Raw genomic sequence first — 19,298 nt, 5'->3', positions numbered from 1 at the left:
GAGCTATTCCGCGTTTGTTTTTCGTTTCCTCGGACCGTCGTTTGGTCGGGTTTTTTATGGATATCCGTGTGTTGGGCCTGGGGGGTGATCAGTCCTCCAGTCGTGGCCGTGTCTTCGTTCCGTATGTGTAGGAAAGTGGAAATAGCTTTTAATGGAGTTTTTATTGAATGGTTGGGCCTCGTTAAAACCCTCCATTAACGGCGGGAAAGAGTACCCGAGATTACATATATAAAAAAAATAGAAAGCAAAATAAAAGAGGGCGACCTATTTAGGTCGGTCTAGGCGTAGTATCGTCGCAAGTTGGTTGCATTCCAGGTCCTCGGGACTTCGTCGCCGTTGAGCCGTTCGAGTTTATACGCTCCTTTTCCGATTATGGCCTTGATTCTGTATGGTCCTTCCCAGTTGGGGGTGAGCTTTCCTTCCCCTGGGGTCGGGGGACCGATATCGTTTCGCCGTAGGACGAGGTCGTCAGCGCCGAATTCTCGTCGGATAACGCCGTGATTGTACCTTAGGCTGATTCTTTGTTTAAGTGCTAATTCTTTGACGTGAGCTATGTTTCTTTCTTCATCAATGAGGTCTCTTTCTGCTTCTTCGTCGTTACCTCCGACTGTTTTCCTGGGACTGGGGTCCCCGATTTCTACTGGGATGACTGCCTCTACGTCGTACGTTAATCGGAAAGGTGTTTCCCCAGTGGCCGTTTGGGGTGTTGTTCGGTACGACCATAGAACCGACCCTAACTCGTCTGCCCATAGTCCTTTGGCTTCGTCGAGCCGTTTTTTGAGTCCTTTAACGATTATTTTGTTTGCGGATTCCACCTGTCCGTTTGTTTGGGGGTGTTCTACTGAGCTGAAGCGATGGGATATCTGTAATCCTCCTAGGAACTCTTTGAATTTTTTATCAGTAAATTGAGTTCCGTTGTCCGATATGACGACCTCTGGGATTCCGAAGCGGGTAATGATTTGTCGCCAGACGAATTTCCGGCATTGGGTCACCGTTATGGAGGCCAGAGGTTCGGCCTCGATCCATTTGGTGTAGTAATCTATAGCGACAATGAGGTATCGGAGCTGGCCGGGAGCCGTAGGGAAGGGCCCGACGAGGTCGATCCCCCAAGTGCCGAATGGCCGTTCTGCCGATATGGTGCTGAGCTGGTGTGGGGCGGCTTGGTGGATATTGGCGTGTCTTTGGCATTTGTCACATCTTTTTACCAATTGTATGGAGTCTCGAATGATTGTGGGCCAGAAGTAGCCAGCCCTGATGATTTTTTGGGCTAATGTTTTGCCTCCGACGTGGTGTCCGCAGCAGCCTTCGTGGATTTCACGGAGTATGTACTCCGTGTCCCCGGGTTCGACACATTTGAGTAGGGGTTGCGAGAATCCTCGTTTGTATAGTTGTCCCGCTATGATGGTGTAGTTGGCGGCTTCCCTTTTTATTCGCTTTTCTTCTTTCGGATCTGGCGGTAAAGTTCCGTTGAGGAGGTATTGTAGGAGGGGGTATGTCCACGACCCCTGGCTTGAGATTGTCAGATGAGAGTTGATTGCCGTTGACACAGAGGGCGACCTGACGACCTCTTGAATTAGCGATTTGTTGCCGTGTCCCGGTTTGGTACTGGCTAGCTTGGAGAGTAGGTCTGCCCTGGTGTTTTGTTCCCTGGGGACGTGCCGTATGATAATGCTTTCGAACCCTTCTTTTAGTTCGTTTACCTTGGTGAGGTATTGTTGGAGCAGGGGATCTCGTGCCTGGTAGCTTCCGTTGATTTGGGAACTGACCACCTGGGAATCGGTATTTACTTCTAAGGCGTTTACACCGACTTCCCGGGCTAGGGTCAGGCCTGCTAAGAGGGCTTCGTATTCTGCCTGATTGTTTGATACTGAGAATTCGTACCGTATTGACTGTTCTATTGTGATTCCGTTTTGGTTTTCGAGTATAATTCCGGCTCCTCCGTGAGTGGAGTTCGACGAGCCGTCGACGTGTAATTTCCATGGTTCCGGGGTGAGTTTTCCTGGAGTCATTTCGGCGATGAAGTCAGTCAAGGCTTGTGCCTTGATAGCATTCCAGGGTTCGAATCTGATCTGGAATTGGGATAACTCGATGGACCATGCTAGCATTCTTCCTGATAGGTCGGGTTTCTGTAACACTTGCTTGACCGCCTGGTCGGTTCGGACCGTTACGGGGTGAGCCTGGAAATATTGTCGCAGACGTCGGGAGGCTGTAAGGAGTGCGAAAGCTAGCTTTTCTAAGCGTGAATAGCGAGTTTCCGCATCCTGCAAGACTTTGCTTATGAAGTATATGGGTTTTTTCTCCTTTTTCTCGTCTTCACGGATGAGTGCCGCTGCCAGTGCCTCTTCTGTTATGGAAAGGTATAAGTAGAGTGTTTCCCCTGCTTGGGGTTTGGCGAGGATTGGTGGTTCCGATAAGGCCTTCTTGAAGTGTTGGAATGCTTCTTCGCATTCTGTTTCCCACTTAAAAGGGGTCCCTTTTTTCATTAGTTTGAAGAAAGGGATTGCTTTTTGGGCTGATGCACCGAGAAAGCGTGATAACGCGGTTAGTCTGCCGGTGAGCTTTTGGATGTCCTTAAGGTTTTTGGGGCTTGCCATTTCAAGGATGGCACGACATTTCTCCGGGTTTGCTTCAACTCCGCGTTGTGTGATCATGAAGCCGAGGAACTTTCCTGCCTCCATTCCGAAGGCGCACTTTGCCGGGTTGAGCCGCATTTGGTGCTTTCGTAGGGTGTTCATTATGACCGTGAGGTCGCTGATTAGTTGTTCGCTGGATTTAGTCTTGGCGAGCATGTCGTCAATGTAGACTTCTAGCTTGTCTCCGGTTAGGTCTCGAAAGATCTTGTTAACGAGTCTTTGGTAGGTGGCTCCAGCGTTTTTCAAGCCGAAAGGCATCACTATGTAACAGTATGTTCCGTCTGGGGTGATGAACGCGGTTTTTTCTTCGTCTGGTCGGTGCATCGGGATTTGGTTATAGCCGGAATATGCGTCCATGAAGCTGAGGTATCGGTGGCCGGATGCTGCGTCTACTAATCCGTCGATGTTTGGTAGGGGGAAGGCGTCCTTCGGGCAAGCCTTGTTTAGGTCCGTGTACTCGACGCACATTCGCCATTTCCCGTTAGGTTTCCGTACTAGCACGACGTTGGCTAGCCAGGTCGTGTAGGGGAGTTCCCGGATGAAGTTGGCTTCGAGTAAGGCTTTGACTTGTTTTTTGACTTCGCCGGCTCGGTCTGGAGACATTTTTCGTCGTCTTTGTGCTACCGGCTTAGCCTGGGGGTTCACGGCTAGGTGGTGGGACATTAGGTCGGGGTTAATTCCCGGCATGTCGGCTGGTGTAAATGCGAATAAGTCTTTGTTTTGTTTCAGGAGTTGGGAGAGTTCTTCTTTAAGATCATATGGGAGGTTTCTATTGATGAAGGTATATTCTTCCTTGGTCGGTCCTATCTGTAGTTTTTCCATGTCTCCTTCTGGTTCTGGCCTGGGTTGGCCGTCTTGTCACGCATCTAGGTCGGCTAGGAATATTCCGGCCGCATCTCGGGATTTTTTCCTTAGGGCTAGGCTGGTGTTGTCGCATTCGGCTGCGACCTCTCGGTCTCCGTGAATGGTACCGATGGAGCCATCGTCGGCTCTGAACTTCATGAGGAGGTATTTGGTGAAGATGACTGCGGAGAAGTCATTGATTGTTTTTCTTCTGAGGATCACGTTATAGGCTGTGGAGTCTTTAAGGACTACGAATTCGGATAGGATTGTCTTTTTCTGATTGCTCATTCCTATGGTGATGGGTAGGGTAATTGAGTCGTCTGGTTTGAGAAAGTTATTGCCGAGTCCCGTGACGCCGTGGCGGTGTGTTTGGAGGTTATCGTTGCGGAGCCCGAGCTTGTCAAAGGCTCCTCGGAAAAGGATGTTGGAGTCTGCACCGGTGTCTACCAGTATCCTTCGTACCAGTCCTGTTCCGATCCTGGCTGAGATGACAAAGGGGGCATCTTCGGCTGAGGCGCCGTGCAGGCAATCCTCCGGTAAGAATGTTATCGTGCTGCCGGTGGCGGTGATTGGGGCTTGGTTTCTGACGGACATTACCTTGAGGTCTTTTTTCATTGTTAGTTTTGACTTGCTCGATACGTCCTTGCCTGTGATGACGTTTACTATGATGGTCGGGTCTTCCTCCGGACTCTCCCTGGTGGGTTGCCTTTGTGTTCTTGGGTTGCGTCCTTCTCTTTCTGGTGACTTGTCTTTCTCCGCACATCTTGGTTCCCAGATGATTTTGGCAAATTCCGGGAGTTTGCCGTCTCGTATGGCCTGTTCAAGAGCGTCTTTGAGATCGAAGCAATCTTGTGTTTTGTGGCCGTAACCTCGGTGGTAGTCACAGTAGAGGGTTTTGTTGCCTCCCGTCCTCTCTTTGAGTTGTCGGGCTCTTGGGATGATGCCTCTATCTGCTATTTGATGGTATATCTCCGTAATTGGTGCAGTTAGGGGCGTGTAATTAGAGAATTTACCAATTCTCGGTGGCCGGTTGATCGGCTTGGGGTGGTCCCGTTGATTATCTTTGGGTGTTGGGTTATGCCGGGGAGCCGAATTGCCGTGTTGGGTCTGCTGCCGTTTGTTGGCGGCGACGACCTGGCTGACCTCTTCGTCGTTAATGTAGTCTCTGGCGACGTTCTGGATTTCGTGCATGGTCCATACTGGTTTGGTAGTGAGGTGTTTGCGAAAGTCCTCGTTCATGAGCCCGTTGGTGAGGCAAAGGCTTGCGACGAAATCCGTGAGTCCGTCGACCGTTAGGCATTCGTCGTTGAAGCGGTCGAGGTATTTTCTTGTGGATTCGTCTATCTTTTGTGTGACCCCTAACAGGATGATAGGGTGTTTGGCATTGGTGATTCTGGTTGTGAACTGGGCCATGAATTTTCGTGCTATGTCGTGGAAGCTGGTTATGGATCCATTCGGGAGGGCGTTGAACCATTTGATCGCTAGTCCGGCAAGGGTTACCGGGAAGGCTCTGCACCGGACAGCGTCGGCCGCTCCTTCTAAGTTCATTCTGGCCTCGAAGGCCGTTAGATGTTCCTGAGGGTCCTTGGTTCCATCATACTTCATGTCGGTGGGTTTGTCGAAACCTTTGGGGAGTTTCGCTCTTAAGATTCTTTCTGTGAAGGGTGTAGCTCCCATTATGGTGTGGTCGCTTCTCGTGCGTTTGGTGTTTCGGTATCTCCGGTCCTCGTCCGAATCGTGTTGACGACTTAGATCCCGAGAAGCGCTGCGGTGGTGTTTCTTGTTGTATCGCCGTTCTGGCGATTTCTCGTGTCGGTGGTTGCGCGAGATGCTGCGATCATCTCTCCTGTCGTGTTGCCGGGTTGGCGACCTGCCGCGGTGGGATCTTGGCCTGGAAGTTGCCTGGCTTCCGTGTTCGTTATTATGTTTTTCTCTATTAGTTAGTTTGCCTTCAAGTTCTTGGACCCGGAGACAGAGATCCTGGATGATCTGCGCCGCTTTGTCCCTGGCCTTCTCGGGGTGTTGCGGGTTCGTGGTGACGTGTTCGTTCGTGTGGTGGATGGTACTTGCTATTTTTGCTTGGTTTGTGGCTTCATGGTGTTCTGAGGCCGGACGACGTGGTTGGGAGTCATCCTGGCTTGATGGGTTTTCCTCCAGGATGCCCTCCATCCAGTTCGACTGTCGCAGGTCCCCACAGACGGCGCCAATGTACAAGAGGACTCTGGTACGGGTTGAGGTGAGGATCGGGAACCTGTGGGTTGAGGTGGATGTTGGACTATCCGAGCGGAGCGGGGGGGAGGCACCTGCAAAGACACTCCGACGCTCAAGTCAGAATGGATCTAAGAGGTATAAGGTGTGAGGAATGAGTGAATACCTGGAGGGACCTGGGTCCTCTACTTATAGGTGATGGTAGTTATCTTATCTTATCTTGTTTGGCTAAGATAAGGGAGACGTTTGAATTCAAAAGTTGGTTAGGAGCTCTAGAGGGCCGGTTCCGGGCCTTCCGATCGAAATGGGTTTAACCCGAGAAACAGGGTCTGTAGGATCCGTGGGTTGGACCCGTAACAGTTGCCCCCGCAGCGGGAGAGCGAGCGTGATCGGGCTGCCGCTGGGTGACGTTTGTTTTCTTCTCGGGTGCCCGTCTGGCCTCTACGCTGTGAGGTCGGTGTCTTGGTTTCGTGTCGTGGAAGATTCGTCTGACCGTTTAGGTTTGATGTGACTCTTCCGTATCAGTTGCGCCCGTTACGTTCTTCGAGGCGTTATTTTTTCGATGGGGGGTATTTATTGCGAGGGGACGTTTTTCCTTTTTTACCCCTACGAGTCTTCGTTGTGCCTAGGGTTAGTTGTGTCCTTTTGCCTTGTTTTGAAACCGTTTTTCCTTTGCTTTTGTTTCAGTTCTCTTCGCTCGTTTTTATCTTCTTCTCCATTTTCACTTCCGAAAGACTCTTCATCCGAGGGGAAGCTTTCTGTGGTTTCTGCTTTGCTTCTTCTGTTTTTCTGGCTTTTCGTCAAGTTTCCTTTCTGTATTACCAGGTTGGTATGCTTTCTCTCTTTTTATTTTGTAAATGCTTGTTCTGTCTGTTACTGTGTTTGGTATCTTTGGGGTGTAGTAATTTGAGGTTTTGGAGGGGCTGAGCACCGCCGTGTCTTGCTTAATAGTGGTGGTGAGCCACCGCGCTAGTTTGGTAGCGGTATTAGGTTTCTGTCTTGCTTCTGCGTAGAGTTAGTAGGCTGATGGTGGTGCTCCTCCCTGTTTTAGGTATGCAACGACGAAGGAATGAGGGTGTGGGAGCCCCCGTAGCCCCTTCCAGGGGCGTTCCTAATCGCTACGGTTGGGTGACCAGCGATGTATGGGGTGTTCCATCGCGGATTACGGAGGATGACCTCCAGCGGCTCCGTGATCAGGGGGCGATCTGTGGTGGTGGTGATGAGGAGGGACGGTATGAGCTCGTCCTCCCTGATGCCGACGAGCGCGTCTGTTATCTGAACCTTCATTCGCCCACCGTGCCGGACTGGATGTGGGTTTACGAGTCTATGTTCACTCGGCTCGGCGTGCGTTTCCCTTTTTTGCCTTTTGTTCAGGATTTGTTGAGTCGGTGTTCCGTGGCACCGTCTCAGCTTCATCCGAACAGTTGGGCTGCCGTGCGGACGTTTGAGCTAGTGTGCCGGTATCTCGACCTTCCGACTTCTGTTCCCGTCTTTCTCTTTCTTTTCTTATGTACTCTTCCGTCTAAGGAAGGGAAGCATAAGAAAGGATATATGTCTTTCCGTGCTCAGCCTCATCGTCGGATTTTTGGGTTGTTTGAGGATTCTTTCCATGGTTTTAAGTGGGAATATTTTAAGGTACGTCCCGTGCAGGGGCATCGTCCGTTTTGGCTGACTTTGGAGGGCGAGCGCCGATTTCCGACGTATTGGAACTTTGGTGCTGGCCCGTCGGTTCTGACTAAGGTTACTTATGGTGATTTATCTCGGGAGGATAAGGACATTGCCGGCGTTTTGTGGCATTTGTTCGGCGAGCGTCCGTTGAATCCTCGAGATGTTATGGGGGATCCCGAGGCTTGTCGGACGTATATTGGTGTGTGCTTTTTTTTTTTTTTGACTTGATTTTTCTTTCTTTTTCCAGTTGAAATGGCTGGTGGGATGACTTCTTTGGCGAGGCTGAAGGCGGCGATGGCTCGGGAGGAGGAGTCGTCGTCTCCTGCTACTCCCGTCTCTAATCCGGCTGTGGGTTCTCAGGCCGTTTCCCATGAGGTAGTTTCGTCGGGAGTGAGGGCCGAAGCTCGGGCCTCGCCGGGTCCTGTGAACTCGCCTGAGGTTGTCGTGGTTTCGGCTGCCGAGGCTTCCCAGAAGAGAAAGAGGCCCGAGGATCCTAGCAGCGAAACTTTTGAGGAGGAGGATGCTGTGCCTAGTGTGATGGATCGTCGCTTTGATGCCTCTGGTTTTATCGATCAGCACCTGATGCCTGGGACAGAGCCGTTTTTTGATGGCTGTGATGTTTCATTTCAAGCTAAGTCGGTATATCGTGCACTTTTCCGGTCCGCCGTTGTTGTCCGTAAGGCCGAGCTCGTGATGGCTCAGGTTGGGTTGTTAGATAAGAAGCTTCGTCAGTCGCAGGCTGAAGTGGCTAAGTTAAAGGAGGAGCTTGAGGCTGCTGGGGTTGCGAAGGAGAAGGCGGTGAAATCTTCTGAGGAGGCCGGGGCAGAGATTCTCTGACTTTCCGAGGTTGAGACTTCACTTCGTTCCCAGTTGGCAGAGGAGCGTAAGCGGGCTTCTGATGCGGGTTCCCAGTCGGCGATGCTTCTCGGTGAAGTGGAGATTTTGAAGGCCGAGGTTGCTGCCTTGAAGAAGGAGAAGACGGAGTTGCTAGCTGATGCAAAGAATGCGATTGTGGCTACCGAGGAGACGATGAGGGCTCAGGCCTTGGTGCTGGCCCCTGGTGTGGATGTGTCCGTGATGGGGGCCTTCAGGACTGTTCGTGATGGCCAGATTGTTGACCTCGAGTAGTTTCTGTTTCTTTGGTTTTTTCTTTAAACTTGTTTTTGAATATTTTGGATGGCCAAGGGCCGTGTACTTTTGGAACACCGTACTTTTGTTTTTTGCATTTATTGGCCGTCGGGCTTTTTTTTTGTATGTTCCGTAGTTATGTTGTTTTTCGGCCGTTCGGGCTTTATGTTGTGAGCTATTCCACGTTTGTTTTTCGTTTCCTCGGACCGTCGTTTGGTCGGGTTTTTTATGGATATCCGTGTGTTGGGCCTGGGGGGTGATCAGTCCTCCAGTCGTGGCCGTGTCTTCGTTCCGTATGTGTAGGAAAGTGGAAATAGCTTTTAATGGAGTTTTTATTGAATGGTTGGGCCTCGTTAAAACCCTCCGTTAACGGCGGGAAAGAGTACCCGAGATTACATATATAAAAAAAATAGAAAGCAAAATAAAAGAGGGCGACCTATTTAGGTCGGTCTAGGCGTAGTATCGTGCAAGTTGGTTGCGTTCCAGGTCCTCGGGACTTCGTCGCCGTTGAGCCGTTCGAGTTTATACGCTCCTTTTCCGATTATGGCCTTGATTCTGTATGGTCCTTCCCAGTTGGGGGTGAGCTTTCCTTCCCCTGGGGTCGGGAGACCGATATCGTTTCGCCGTAGGACGAGGTCGTCAGCGCCGAATTCTCGTCGGATAACGCCGTGATTGTACCTTAGGCTGATTTTTTGTTTAAGTGCTAATTCTTTGACGTGAGCTATGTTTCTTTCTTCGTCAATGAGGTCTCTTTCTGCTTCTTCGTCGTTACCTCCGACTGTTTTCCTGGGACTGGGGTCCCCGATTTCTACTGGGATGACTGCCTCTACGCCGTACGTTAATCGGAAAGGCGTTTCCCCAGTGGCCGTTTGGGGTGTTGTTCGGTACGACCATAGAACCGACCCTAACTTGTCTGCCCATAGTCCTTTGGCTTCGTCGAGCCGTTTTTTGAGTCCTTTAACGATTATTTTGCTTGCGGATTCCACCTGTCCGTTTGTTTGGGGGTGTTCTACTGAGCTGAAGCGATGGGATATCTGTAATCCTCCTAGGAACTCTTTGAATTTTTTATCGGTAAATTGAGTTCCGTTGTCCGATATGACGACCTCTGGGATTCTGAAGCGGGTAATGATTTGTCGCCAGACGAATTTCCGGCATTGGGTCGCCGTTATGGAAGCCAGAGGTTCGGCCTCGATCCATTTGGTGTAGTAATCTATAGCGACAATGAGGTATCGGAGCTGGCCGGGAGCCGTAGGGAAGGGCCCGACGAGGTCGATCCCCCAAGTGCCGAATGGCCGTTCTGCCGATATGGTGCTGAGCTGGTGTGGGGCGGCTTGGTGGATATTGGCGTGTCTTTGGCATTTGTCACATCTTTTTACCAATTGTATGGAGTCTCGAATGATTGTGGGCCAGAAGTAGCCAGCCCTGATGATTTTTTGGGCTAATGTTTTGCCTCCGACGTGGTGTCCGCAGCAGCCTTCGTGGATTTCGCGGAGTATGTACTCCGTGTCCCCGGGTTCGACACATTTGAGTAGGGGTTGCGAGAATCCTCGTTTGTATAGTTGTCCCGCTATGATGGTGTAGTTGGCGGCTTCTTTTTTTATTCGCTTTCCTTCTTTCGAATCTGGCGGTAAAGTTCCGTTGAGGAGGTATTGTAGGAGGGGGTATGTCCACGACCCCTGGCTTGAGATTGTCAGATGAGAGTTGATTGCCGTTGACACAGAGGGCGACCTGACGACCTCTTGAATTAGCGATTTGTTGCCGTGTCCCGGTTTGGTACTGGCTAGCTTGGAGAGTAGGTCTGCCCTGGTGTTTTGTTCCCTGGGGACGTGCCGTATGATAATGCTTTCGAACCCTTCTTTTAGTTCGTTTACCTTGGTGAGGTATTGTTGGAGCAGGGGATCTCGTGCCTGGTAGCTTCCGTTGATTTGGGAACTGACCACCTGGGAATCGGTATTTACTTCTAAGGCGTTTACACCGACTTCCCGGGCTAGGGTCAGGCCTGCTAAGAGGGCTTCGTATTCTGCCTGATTGTTTGATACTGGGAATTCGTACCGTATTGACTGTTCTATTGTGATTCCGTTTTGGTTTTCGAGTATAATTCCGGCTCCTCCGTGAGTGGAGTTCGACGAGCCGTCGACGTGTAATTTCCATGGTTCCGGGGTGAGTTTTCCTGGAGTCATTTCGGCGATGAAGTCAGTCAAGGCTTGTGCCTTGATAGCGTTCCGGGATTCGAATCTGATCTGGAATTGGGATAACTCGATGGACCATGCTAGCATTCTTCCTGCTAGGTCGGGTTTCTGTAACACTTGCTTGACCGCCTGGTCGGTTCGGACCGTTACGGGGTGAGCCTGGAAATATTGTCGCAGACGTCGGGAGGCTGTAAGGAGTGCGAAAGCTAGCTTTTCTAAGCGTGAATAGCAAGTTTCCGCATCCTGCAAGACTTTGCTTATGAAGTATATGGGTTTTTGCTCCTTTTTCTCGTCTTCACGGATGAGTGCCGCTGCCAGTGCCTCTTCTGTTATGGAAAGGTATAAGTAGAGTGTTTCCCCTGCTTGGGGTTTGGCGAGGATTGGTGGTTCCGATAAGGCCTTCTTGAAGTGTTGGAATGCTTCTTCGCATTCTGTTTCCCACTTAAAAGGGGTCCCTTTTTTCATTAGTTTGAAGAAAGGGATTGCTTTTTGGGCTGATGCACCGAGAAAGCGTGATAACGCGGTTAGTCTGCCGGTGAGCTTTTGGATGTCCTTAAGGTTTTTGGGGCTTGCCATTTCGAGGACGGCACGACATTTCTCCGGGTTTGCTTCAACTCCGCGTTGTGTGATCATGAAGCCGAGGAACTTTCCTGCCTCCATTCCGAAGGCGCACTTTGCCGGGTTGAGCCGCATTTGGTGCTTTCGTAGGGTGTTCATTATGACCGTGAGGTCGCTGATTAGTTGTTCGCTGGATTTAGTCTTGGCGAGCATGTCGTCAATGTAGACTTCTAGCTTGTCTCCGGTTAGGTCTCGAAAGATCTTGTTAACGAGTCTTTGGTAGGTGGCTCCAGCGTTTTTCAAGTCGAAAGGCATCACTGTGTAACAGTATGTTCCGTCTGGGGTGATGAACGCGGTTTTTTCTTCGTCTGGTCGGTGCATCGGGATTTGGTTATAGCCGGAATATGCGTCCATGAAGCTGAGGTATCGGTGGCCGGATGCTGCGTCTACTAATCCGTCGATGTTTGGTAGGGGGAAGGCGTCCTTCGGGCAAGCCTTGTTTAGGTCCGTGTAGTCGACGCACATTCGCCATTTCCCGTTAGGTTTCCGTACTAGCACGACGTTGGCTAGCCAGGTCGTGTAGGGGAGTTCCCGGATGAAGTTGGCTTCGAGTAAGGCTTTAACTTGTTTTTTGACTTCGCCGGCTCGGTCTGGAGACATTTTTCGTCATCTTTGTGCTACCGGCTTAGCCTGGGGGTTCACGGCTAGGTGGTGGGACATTAGGTCGGGGTTAATTCCCGGCATGTCGGCTGGTGTAAATGCGAATAAGTCTTTGTTTTGTTTCAGGAGTTGGGAGAGTTCTTCTTTAAGATCATATGGGAGGTTTCTATTGATGAAGGTATATTCTTCCTTGGTCGGTCCTATCTGTAGTTTTTCCATGTCTCCTTCTGGTTCTGGCCTGGGTTGGCCGTCTTGTCGCGCATCTAGGTCGGCTAGGAATATTCCGGCCACATCTCGGGATTTTTTCCTTAGGGCTAGGCTGGTGTTGTTGCATTCGGCTGCGACCTCTCGGTCTCCGTGAATGGTACCGATAGAGCCATCGTGGCTCTGAACTTCATGAGGAGGTATTTGGTGAAGATGACTGCGGAGAAGTCATTGATTGTTTTTCTTCCGAGGATCACGTTATAGGCTGTGGAGTCTTTAAGGACTACGAATTCGGATAGGATTGTCTTTTTCTGATTGCTCGTTCCTATGGTGATGGGTAGGGTAATTGAGCCGTCTGGTTTGAGAAAGTTGTCGCCGAGTCCCGTGACGCCGTGGCGGTGTGTTTGGAGGTTATCGTTGCGGAGCCCGAGCTTGTCAAAGGCTCCTCGGAAAAGGATGTTGGAGTCTGCACCGGTGTCTACCAGTATCCTTCGTACCAGTCCTGTTCCGATCCTGGCTGAGATGACAAAAGGGGCATCTTCGGCTGAGGCGCCGTGCAGGCAATCCTCCGGTAAGAATGTTATCGTGCTGCCAGTGGCGGTGATTGGGGCTTGGTTTCTGACGGATATTACCTTGAGGTCTTTTTTCATTGTTAGTTTTGACTTGCTCGATACGTCCTTGCCTGTGATGACGTTTACTATGATGGTCGGGTCTTCCTCCGGACTCTCCCTGGTGGGTTGCCTTTGTGTTCTTGGGTTGCGTCCTTCTCTTTCTGGTGACTTGTCTTTCTCCGCACGTCTTGGTTCCCTGATGATTTTGGCAAATTCCGGGAGTTTGCCGTCTCGTATGGCCTGTTCAAGAGCGTCTTTGAGATCGAAGCAATCTTGTGTTTTGTGGCCGTAACCTCGGTGGTAGTCATAGTAGAGGGTTTTGTTGCCTCCCGTCCTCTCTTTGAGTTGTCGGGCTCTTGGGATGATGCCTCTATCTGCTATTTGATGGTATATCTCCGTAATTGGTGCAGTTAGGGGCGTGTAATTAGAGAATTTACCAATTCTCGGTGGCCGGTTGATCGGCTTGGGGTGGTCCCGTTGATTATCTTTGGGTGTTGGGTTATGCCGGGGAGCCGAATTGCCGTGTTGGGTCTGCTGCCGTTTGTTGGCGGCGACGACCTGGCTGACCTCTTCGTCGTTAATGTAGTCTCTGGCGACGTTCTGGAAATATTTTATTTTTATTATTTAAATAAAAAATGTTTAATAATATAATTTAAAAATTCAAAAATAAAAAATTTATTTTTATTAAAATTTTTAATTTTTTATAAAATATTTTTATTTTTTTATTCACCGGATAATGCTACACCCAGACAGTTGACTTTTTTTGCTGCACTTGTTCACAAATTAAGAATAAATTAATTTAAAAAATTTAAAATTTTAATTTTTTATATTTTTTGGATATTTTAGGAATTTTTTAATTTTTTACAATTAGAAAAATATATTTTTAGTTTAAAAATAAAAAAATAATAAATTTACAAATCTACTATTTATTAGATATTGTTGGACTTTATTTTATTTTTATTATTTAAATAAAAAATATTTAATAATATAATTTAAAAATTCAAAAATAAAAAATTTTATTTTTTTAATTTTTAATTTTTTTAAAAATATTTTTTTTTTATTCACTGGATAATGCTACACCCAGACAGTTGACTTTTTTTTGCTGCACTTGTTCACAAATTAAGAATAAATTAATTTAAAAAATTTTAAAATTTTAATTTTTTATTTTTTGGGATATTTTTGGAATTTCTTAATTTTTTACAATTAGAAAAAATATATTTTTAGTTTAAAAATAAAAAAATAATAAATTTACAAATCTATTGTTTATTAGATATTGCTGGACTTTATTTTATTTTATTATTTAAATAAAAAACATTTAATAATATAATTTAAAAATTCAAAAATAAAATTTTTTTTAAATTTTTAATTTTTTTAAAAATATTTTTATTTTTTTATTCACCGGATAATGCTACACCCAGACAGTTGACTTTTTTTGCTGCACTTGTTCACAAATTAAGAATAAATTAATTTAAAAAATTTAAAATTTTAATTTTTTATATTTTTGGATATTTTAGGAATTTTTTATTTTTTACAATTAGAAAAATAATAAATTTACAAATCTATTGTTTATTAGATATTGTTGGACTTTATTTTATTTTTATTATTTAAATAAAAAACATTTAATAATATAATTTAAAAATTCAAAAATAAAAAATTTTATTTTTTTAATTTTTAATTTTTTTAAAAATATTTTTTATTTTTTTATTCACCGGATAATGCTACACCTAGACAGTTGACTTTTTTTGCACTTGTTCACAAATTAAGAATAAATTAATTTAAAAAATTTAAAATTTTAATTTTTATATTTTTTGGATATTTTAGGAATTTTTTAATTTTTTACAATTAGAAAAATATATTTTTAGTTTAAAAATAAAAAAATAATAAATTTACAAATCTATTGTTTATTAGATATTGTTGGACTTTATTTTATTTTTATTATTTAAATAAAAAACATTTAATAATATAATTTAAAAATCCAAAAATAAAAAATTTTATTTTTTTTTAATTTTTAATTTTTTAAAAATATTTTTATTTTTTTATTCACCGGATAATGCTACACCTAGACAGTTGACTTTTTTTGCTGCACTTGTTCACAAATTTAGAATAAATTAATTCAAAAAAATTTAAAATTTTAATTTTTATTTTTTTGGGATATTTTTGGAATTTCTTAATTTTTTACAATTAGAAAAAATATATTTTTAGTTTAAAAATAAAAAAATAATAAATTTACAGATCTATTATTTATTAGATATTGCTGGACTTTATTTTATTTTTATTATTTAAATAAAAAATATTTAATAATATAATTTTAAAATTCAAAAATAAAGAATTTATTTTTATTAAAATTTTTAATTTTTTAAAAATTTTTATTTTTAATTCACCGGATAATGCTACACCCAGACAGTTGACTTTTTTTCTGCACTTGTTCACAAATTAAGAATAAATTAATTTAAAAAATTTAAAATTTTAATTTTTTATATTTTTGGATATTTTAGGAATTTTTTAATTTTTTACAATTAGAAAAATATATTTTTAGTTTAAAAATAAAAAAATAATAAATTTACAAATCTATTGTTTATTAGATATTGTTGGACTTTATTTTATTTTTATTATTTAAATAAAAAATATTTAATAATATAATTTAAAAATTTAAAAATAAAAAATTTTATTTTTTTTAATTTTTAATTTTTTTAAAAATAATTTTTTTTATTCACCGGATAATGCTACACCCAGACAGTTGACTTTTTTTTGCTGCACTTGTTCACAAATTAAGAATAAATTAATTTAAAAAATTTTAAAATTTTAATTTTTTATTTTTTTGGGATATTTTTGGAATTTCTTAATTTTTTACAATTAGAAAAAATATATTTTATTTTAAAAATAATAAAATAATAAATTTACAGATCTATTGTTTATTAGATATTGCTGGACTTTATTTTATTTTTATTATTTAAATAAAAAACATTTAATAATATAATTTAAAAATTCAAAAATAAAATTTTTTTTTAATTTTTAATTTTTTTAAAAATATTTTTATTTTTTTAATTCACCGGATAATGCTACACCCAGACAGTTGACTTTTTTTGCTGCACTTGTTCACAAATTAAGAATAAATTAATTTAAAAAATTTAAAATTTTAATTTTTTATTTTTTGGATATTTTAGGAATTTTTAATTTTTTACAATTAGAAAAATAATAAATTTACAAATCTATTGTTTATTAGATATTGTTGGACTTTATTTTATTTTTATTATTTAAATAAAAAATATTTAATAATATAATTTAAAAATTCAAAAATAAAAAATTTTTTTTTTAATTTTAAATTTTTTAAAAATATTTTTTATTTTTTTATTCACCAGATAATGCTACACCTAGACAGTTGACTTTTTTTGCTGCACTTGTTCACAAATTAAGAATAAATTAATTTAAAAAAATTTAAAATTTTAATTTTTTATATTTTTTGGATATTTTAGGAATTTTTTAATTTTTTACAATTAGAAAAATATATTTTTAGTTTAAAAATAAAAAAATAATAAATTTACAAATCTATTGTTTATTAGATATTGTTGGACTTTATTTTATTTTTATTATTTAAATAAAAAACATTTAATAATATAATTTAAAAATTCAAAAATAAAAAATTTTATTTTTTTAATTTTTATTTTTTTAAAAATATTTTTATTTTTTTATTCACCGGATAATGCTACACCCAGACAGTTGACTTTTTTTTGCTGCACTTGTTCACAAATTAAGAATAAATTAATTTAAAAAATTTTAAAATTTTAATTTTTTATTTTTTTGGGATATTTTTGGAATTTCTTAATTTTTTACAATTAGAAAAAATATATTTTTAGTTTAAAAATAAAAAATAATAAATTTCCCTTTTTCTATGTGCCAAATTTTTATTCAATTATAGTCAATAAGTGGAAGGAACAACAAAAATTTCCACACCATATGGGGCCAATCAATTTCGAAAGAATACGAGTGGCTCCGGTATATTTATTTAATGTTGAAGAGCAATTTTATATTTAATAGAACTGTAACAACTTCCCTTCATCCCTTCTAGAAACAAAATCAAATTCGATTTTTGAAAGTCAGTTAGGAGATGTGTTTAGAATTTTGAATTATGGATAGGAATCTAATAACCGCCCTTCTTTTAAATTTAAAACTATCCCAACCACCTTACCACTGGAAGTATATAAATAGGGGTACACCCATAGGTAGAAGATCACTCCTCTCAAACACTAATCCTTCCCCTTCTCCCTCTACGCAAATATTCCGTGTGCAAATACAAGAGGCAAGCTCATAGGCAATAAAAGAGGCATTAGAAAAAGAGTAGGGAATTATGCCTTTCTTACTTATATTGGCATGTAGTATGCTCTAGTTTATTTTCCTTCCATCCATGCATGATTACTATCTTTTCATGTAGTACATGGCATTAATACCTTGTTCTCATCCCTTATCCATATTGACCATGTTTATCGATTCTATCATTTATGATCTCTTGATTCGTTAGTATATACCCTTTTATCATGTTTCATTTAATTATTTAATATGCCCTAATTTTTACCATGTACATTTACATGACTTTTCATATCATTCTATCATTAATGTTCCTTTAATGTTGGGAGTACATACATTTTTACCATGTTTAATTATTTGATTTTTACCATGTGCATTTACATGACTTTTCATATCATTCTATCATTAATATTCCTTTAATGTTGGGAGTACATACCTTTTTACCATGTTTAATTATTTGATATATCCTAACTTTTACCTTGTGCAATTACATGACTTTTCATATCATTATATTATAAATGTTCCTAATTTTATGTTTTATTTAATTATTTAATATACCATAATTCTACCATATGCATTTACATGGCTTTTCATACCATTAACGTTCCTTTAATTTTAAGAGTACATGCCTTTCTACCATGTTTTATTATTTAATGTACCATGATCCTACCATATGTATTTACATTACTTTCCATATCATTATATCATTAACGTTCCTTTAATGTTAAGAGTACATATCTTTCTACCATGTTTTATTTAATTATTTAATATACCATAATTTTACCATGTGCATTTACATGACTTTCCATATCAGTATATCATTAACGTTCCTTTAATGTTAAGAGTACATACCTTTCTACCATGTTTTATTTAATTATTTAATATGCCATAATTCTACCATGTGCATTTACATGACTTTTCATATCATCATATCATTAATGTTCCATTAATATTGAGAGTACATACCTTTTTACCAGGTTATATTTAATTACTTAGTATATCCTAATTTTATCCATCTTCATGCATGAATGCTTCTTGTATGACCTTATTTTTATGTATGCTTAAAATAACCCTAATTGTAAATTAAACTGAGGACATGATCCTTCGGTAAGGGAAGGTGACCCCCAAAGACAAGATATCGAGATGATTACTCGGTAAGGGAGGGTGATCGATCGAGATGATCCTTCGGTAAGGGAAGGTGATCGCCAAGACGGTAAGGGAAGGGGACTTTCATTTATACCGGTTTGAGCTCAATACCTTCCATAAAAGTTAAAAGTTAAGAAAGAAGAAAGCATGAATGAAAGTTTGATTTTTAGTTTTTTTTTTTTTTTAGATTTATGTATGATTATGTTGATGTTACTTAGGATGTTATCCTCCTATTTTCCCTATAAGCCTTCTCTTTTTGCACACATGTTCTACAAGAAAGATGCATATTACATGCCATATCATACGCCTCAATTTTAAAAATCCCGCACGTGGGCTGGAGATGGATATGGAGGTGTTGCATAGCACTCCTACTGAGACGTTAGGTTCTCACTCGCTTTCTTTTCCCATACTGTCTCCAGAGGAACATGGCACAGCGGATAGAGACGACGCAGTGCCCCCCGAAGGTAACTTCTGAGTATGACCCCTCGAAGCACGCGTGGGTAGTTGCGACCACTACTACTGTGCTCCAAACTATCTACTTAGGTCGAGAGTTCGTGGAAGAAGGACCCCAACTGCCCGTCGTAACCTTCCTAGATAGGAACACTTCAGCATCTAAAAAGCGGTCATCTAAGGTGGTACACCTCGAGTCCGACTCCGAAACCGAGGAAGAGGAATCCGACAACCCTGGCCAGAAGGGAGACACCATGGAGGAGGACCCAGAGGAGGAGTTGAACCCTTGCAGAAGTCCAAAGGTGGAATACGTTCCTTCTTCCCCCACTTCGGCAACCCGTCGAGTTTTGGTTCACCCCACCCATCGGAACCGGATCTTTACTGTGCAGAAAGGTGTTGGAGGGAGGCCCCTGGTACCTCGATTCGTGGATAACTGAAGGGTCCTGATCAAGAATAGGATAGGATACAAGTATGGGAGCTTCTTCGACGAGATTAGTTTAAGACGTAATTAGTTCCTTTTCGGGTTATAATTTCCTCTAAGTGTTTCATTTTGAACCGTACTCATGGTTAAGATGTTTTTTTCACATTTATTCAAATTCGAACGTTTTAGTGCTACTCATTTTCCCCTTCATGCGCACCTCCTCCTCCCTTGCATAACGATTAAGTCATTCTTTTTCTTCTTTGTCGAGTGTGGCATC

The 19,298-nt window shown here is 42.2% G+C and overlaps 3 protein-coding genes across 3 annotated transcripts; all 3 read right to left on the bottom strand.

Moving 5' to 3' along the window:
• Positions 1-278: 278 nt before the first annotated feature.
• On the bottom strand, positions 279-3,455 carry LOC130982326 (uncharacterized). The gene has a single exon (XM_057906298.1). It carries the CDS (start codon positions 3,453-3,455, stop codon positions 279-281), a length of 3,177 nt encoding a protein of 1,058 aa, XP_057762281.1.
• A 36-nt stretch (positions 3,456-3,491) lies between these two features.
• On the bottom strand, positions 3,492-5,645 carry LOC130982318 (uncharacterized). The gene has a single exon (XM_057906286.1). The coding sequence runs from the start codon at positions 5,643-5,645 to the stop codon at positions 3,492-3,494; it is 2,154 nt and encodes a 717-aa protein (XP_057762269.1).
• Positions 5,646-12,201: 6,556 nt separating this feature from the next.
• LOC130982301 (uncharacterized) lies at positions 12,202-17,813 on the bottom strand. The gene is made up of 2 exons (XM_057906263.1): positions 17,778-17,813; positions 12,202-13,302 (listed from the first exon to the last, which is right to left on the bottom strand). Exons 1-2 carry the CDS (start codon positions 17,811-17,813, stop codon positions 12,202-12,204), a joined length of 1,137 nt encoding a protein of 378 aa, XP_057762246.1.
• Between the last annotated feature and the right edge of the window lie 1,485 nt (positions 17,814-19,298).

This window comes from Arachis stenosperma, chromosome 1 (assembly GCF_014773155.1).
Source record: "Arachis stenosperma cultivar V10309 chromosome 1, arast.V10309.gnm1.PFL2, whole genome shotgun sequence".
NCBI lineage: Eukaryota > Viridiplantae > Streptophyta > Magnoliopsida > Fabales > Fabaceae > Arachis > Arachis stenosperma.
This window is presented reverse-complemented; position numbering and strand designations above follow the sequence as displayed.

Excerpts from the sequence above, each read along its gene's own strand:
- LOC130982326 (XM_057906298.1), bottom strand. The coding sequence starts at position 3,455 with ATGGAAAAACTACAGATAGGACCGACCAAGGAAGAATATACCTTCATC.
- LOC130982318 (XM_057906286.1), bottom strand. The coding sequence starts at position 5,645 with ATGGAGGGCATCCTGGAGGAAAACCCATCAAGCCAGGATGACTCCCAA.
- LOC130982301 (XM_057906263.1), bottom strand. The coding sequence starts at position 17,813 with ATGGAAAGTCATGTAAATGCACATGGTAAAATTATG. Across the intron at positions 13,303-17,777 it reads ATGCACATGGTAAAATTATG|AACGTCGCCAGAGACTACAT; the intron begins GTATATTAAATA and ends AAATATTTCCAG.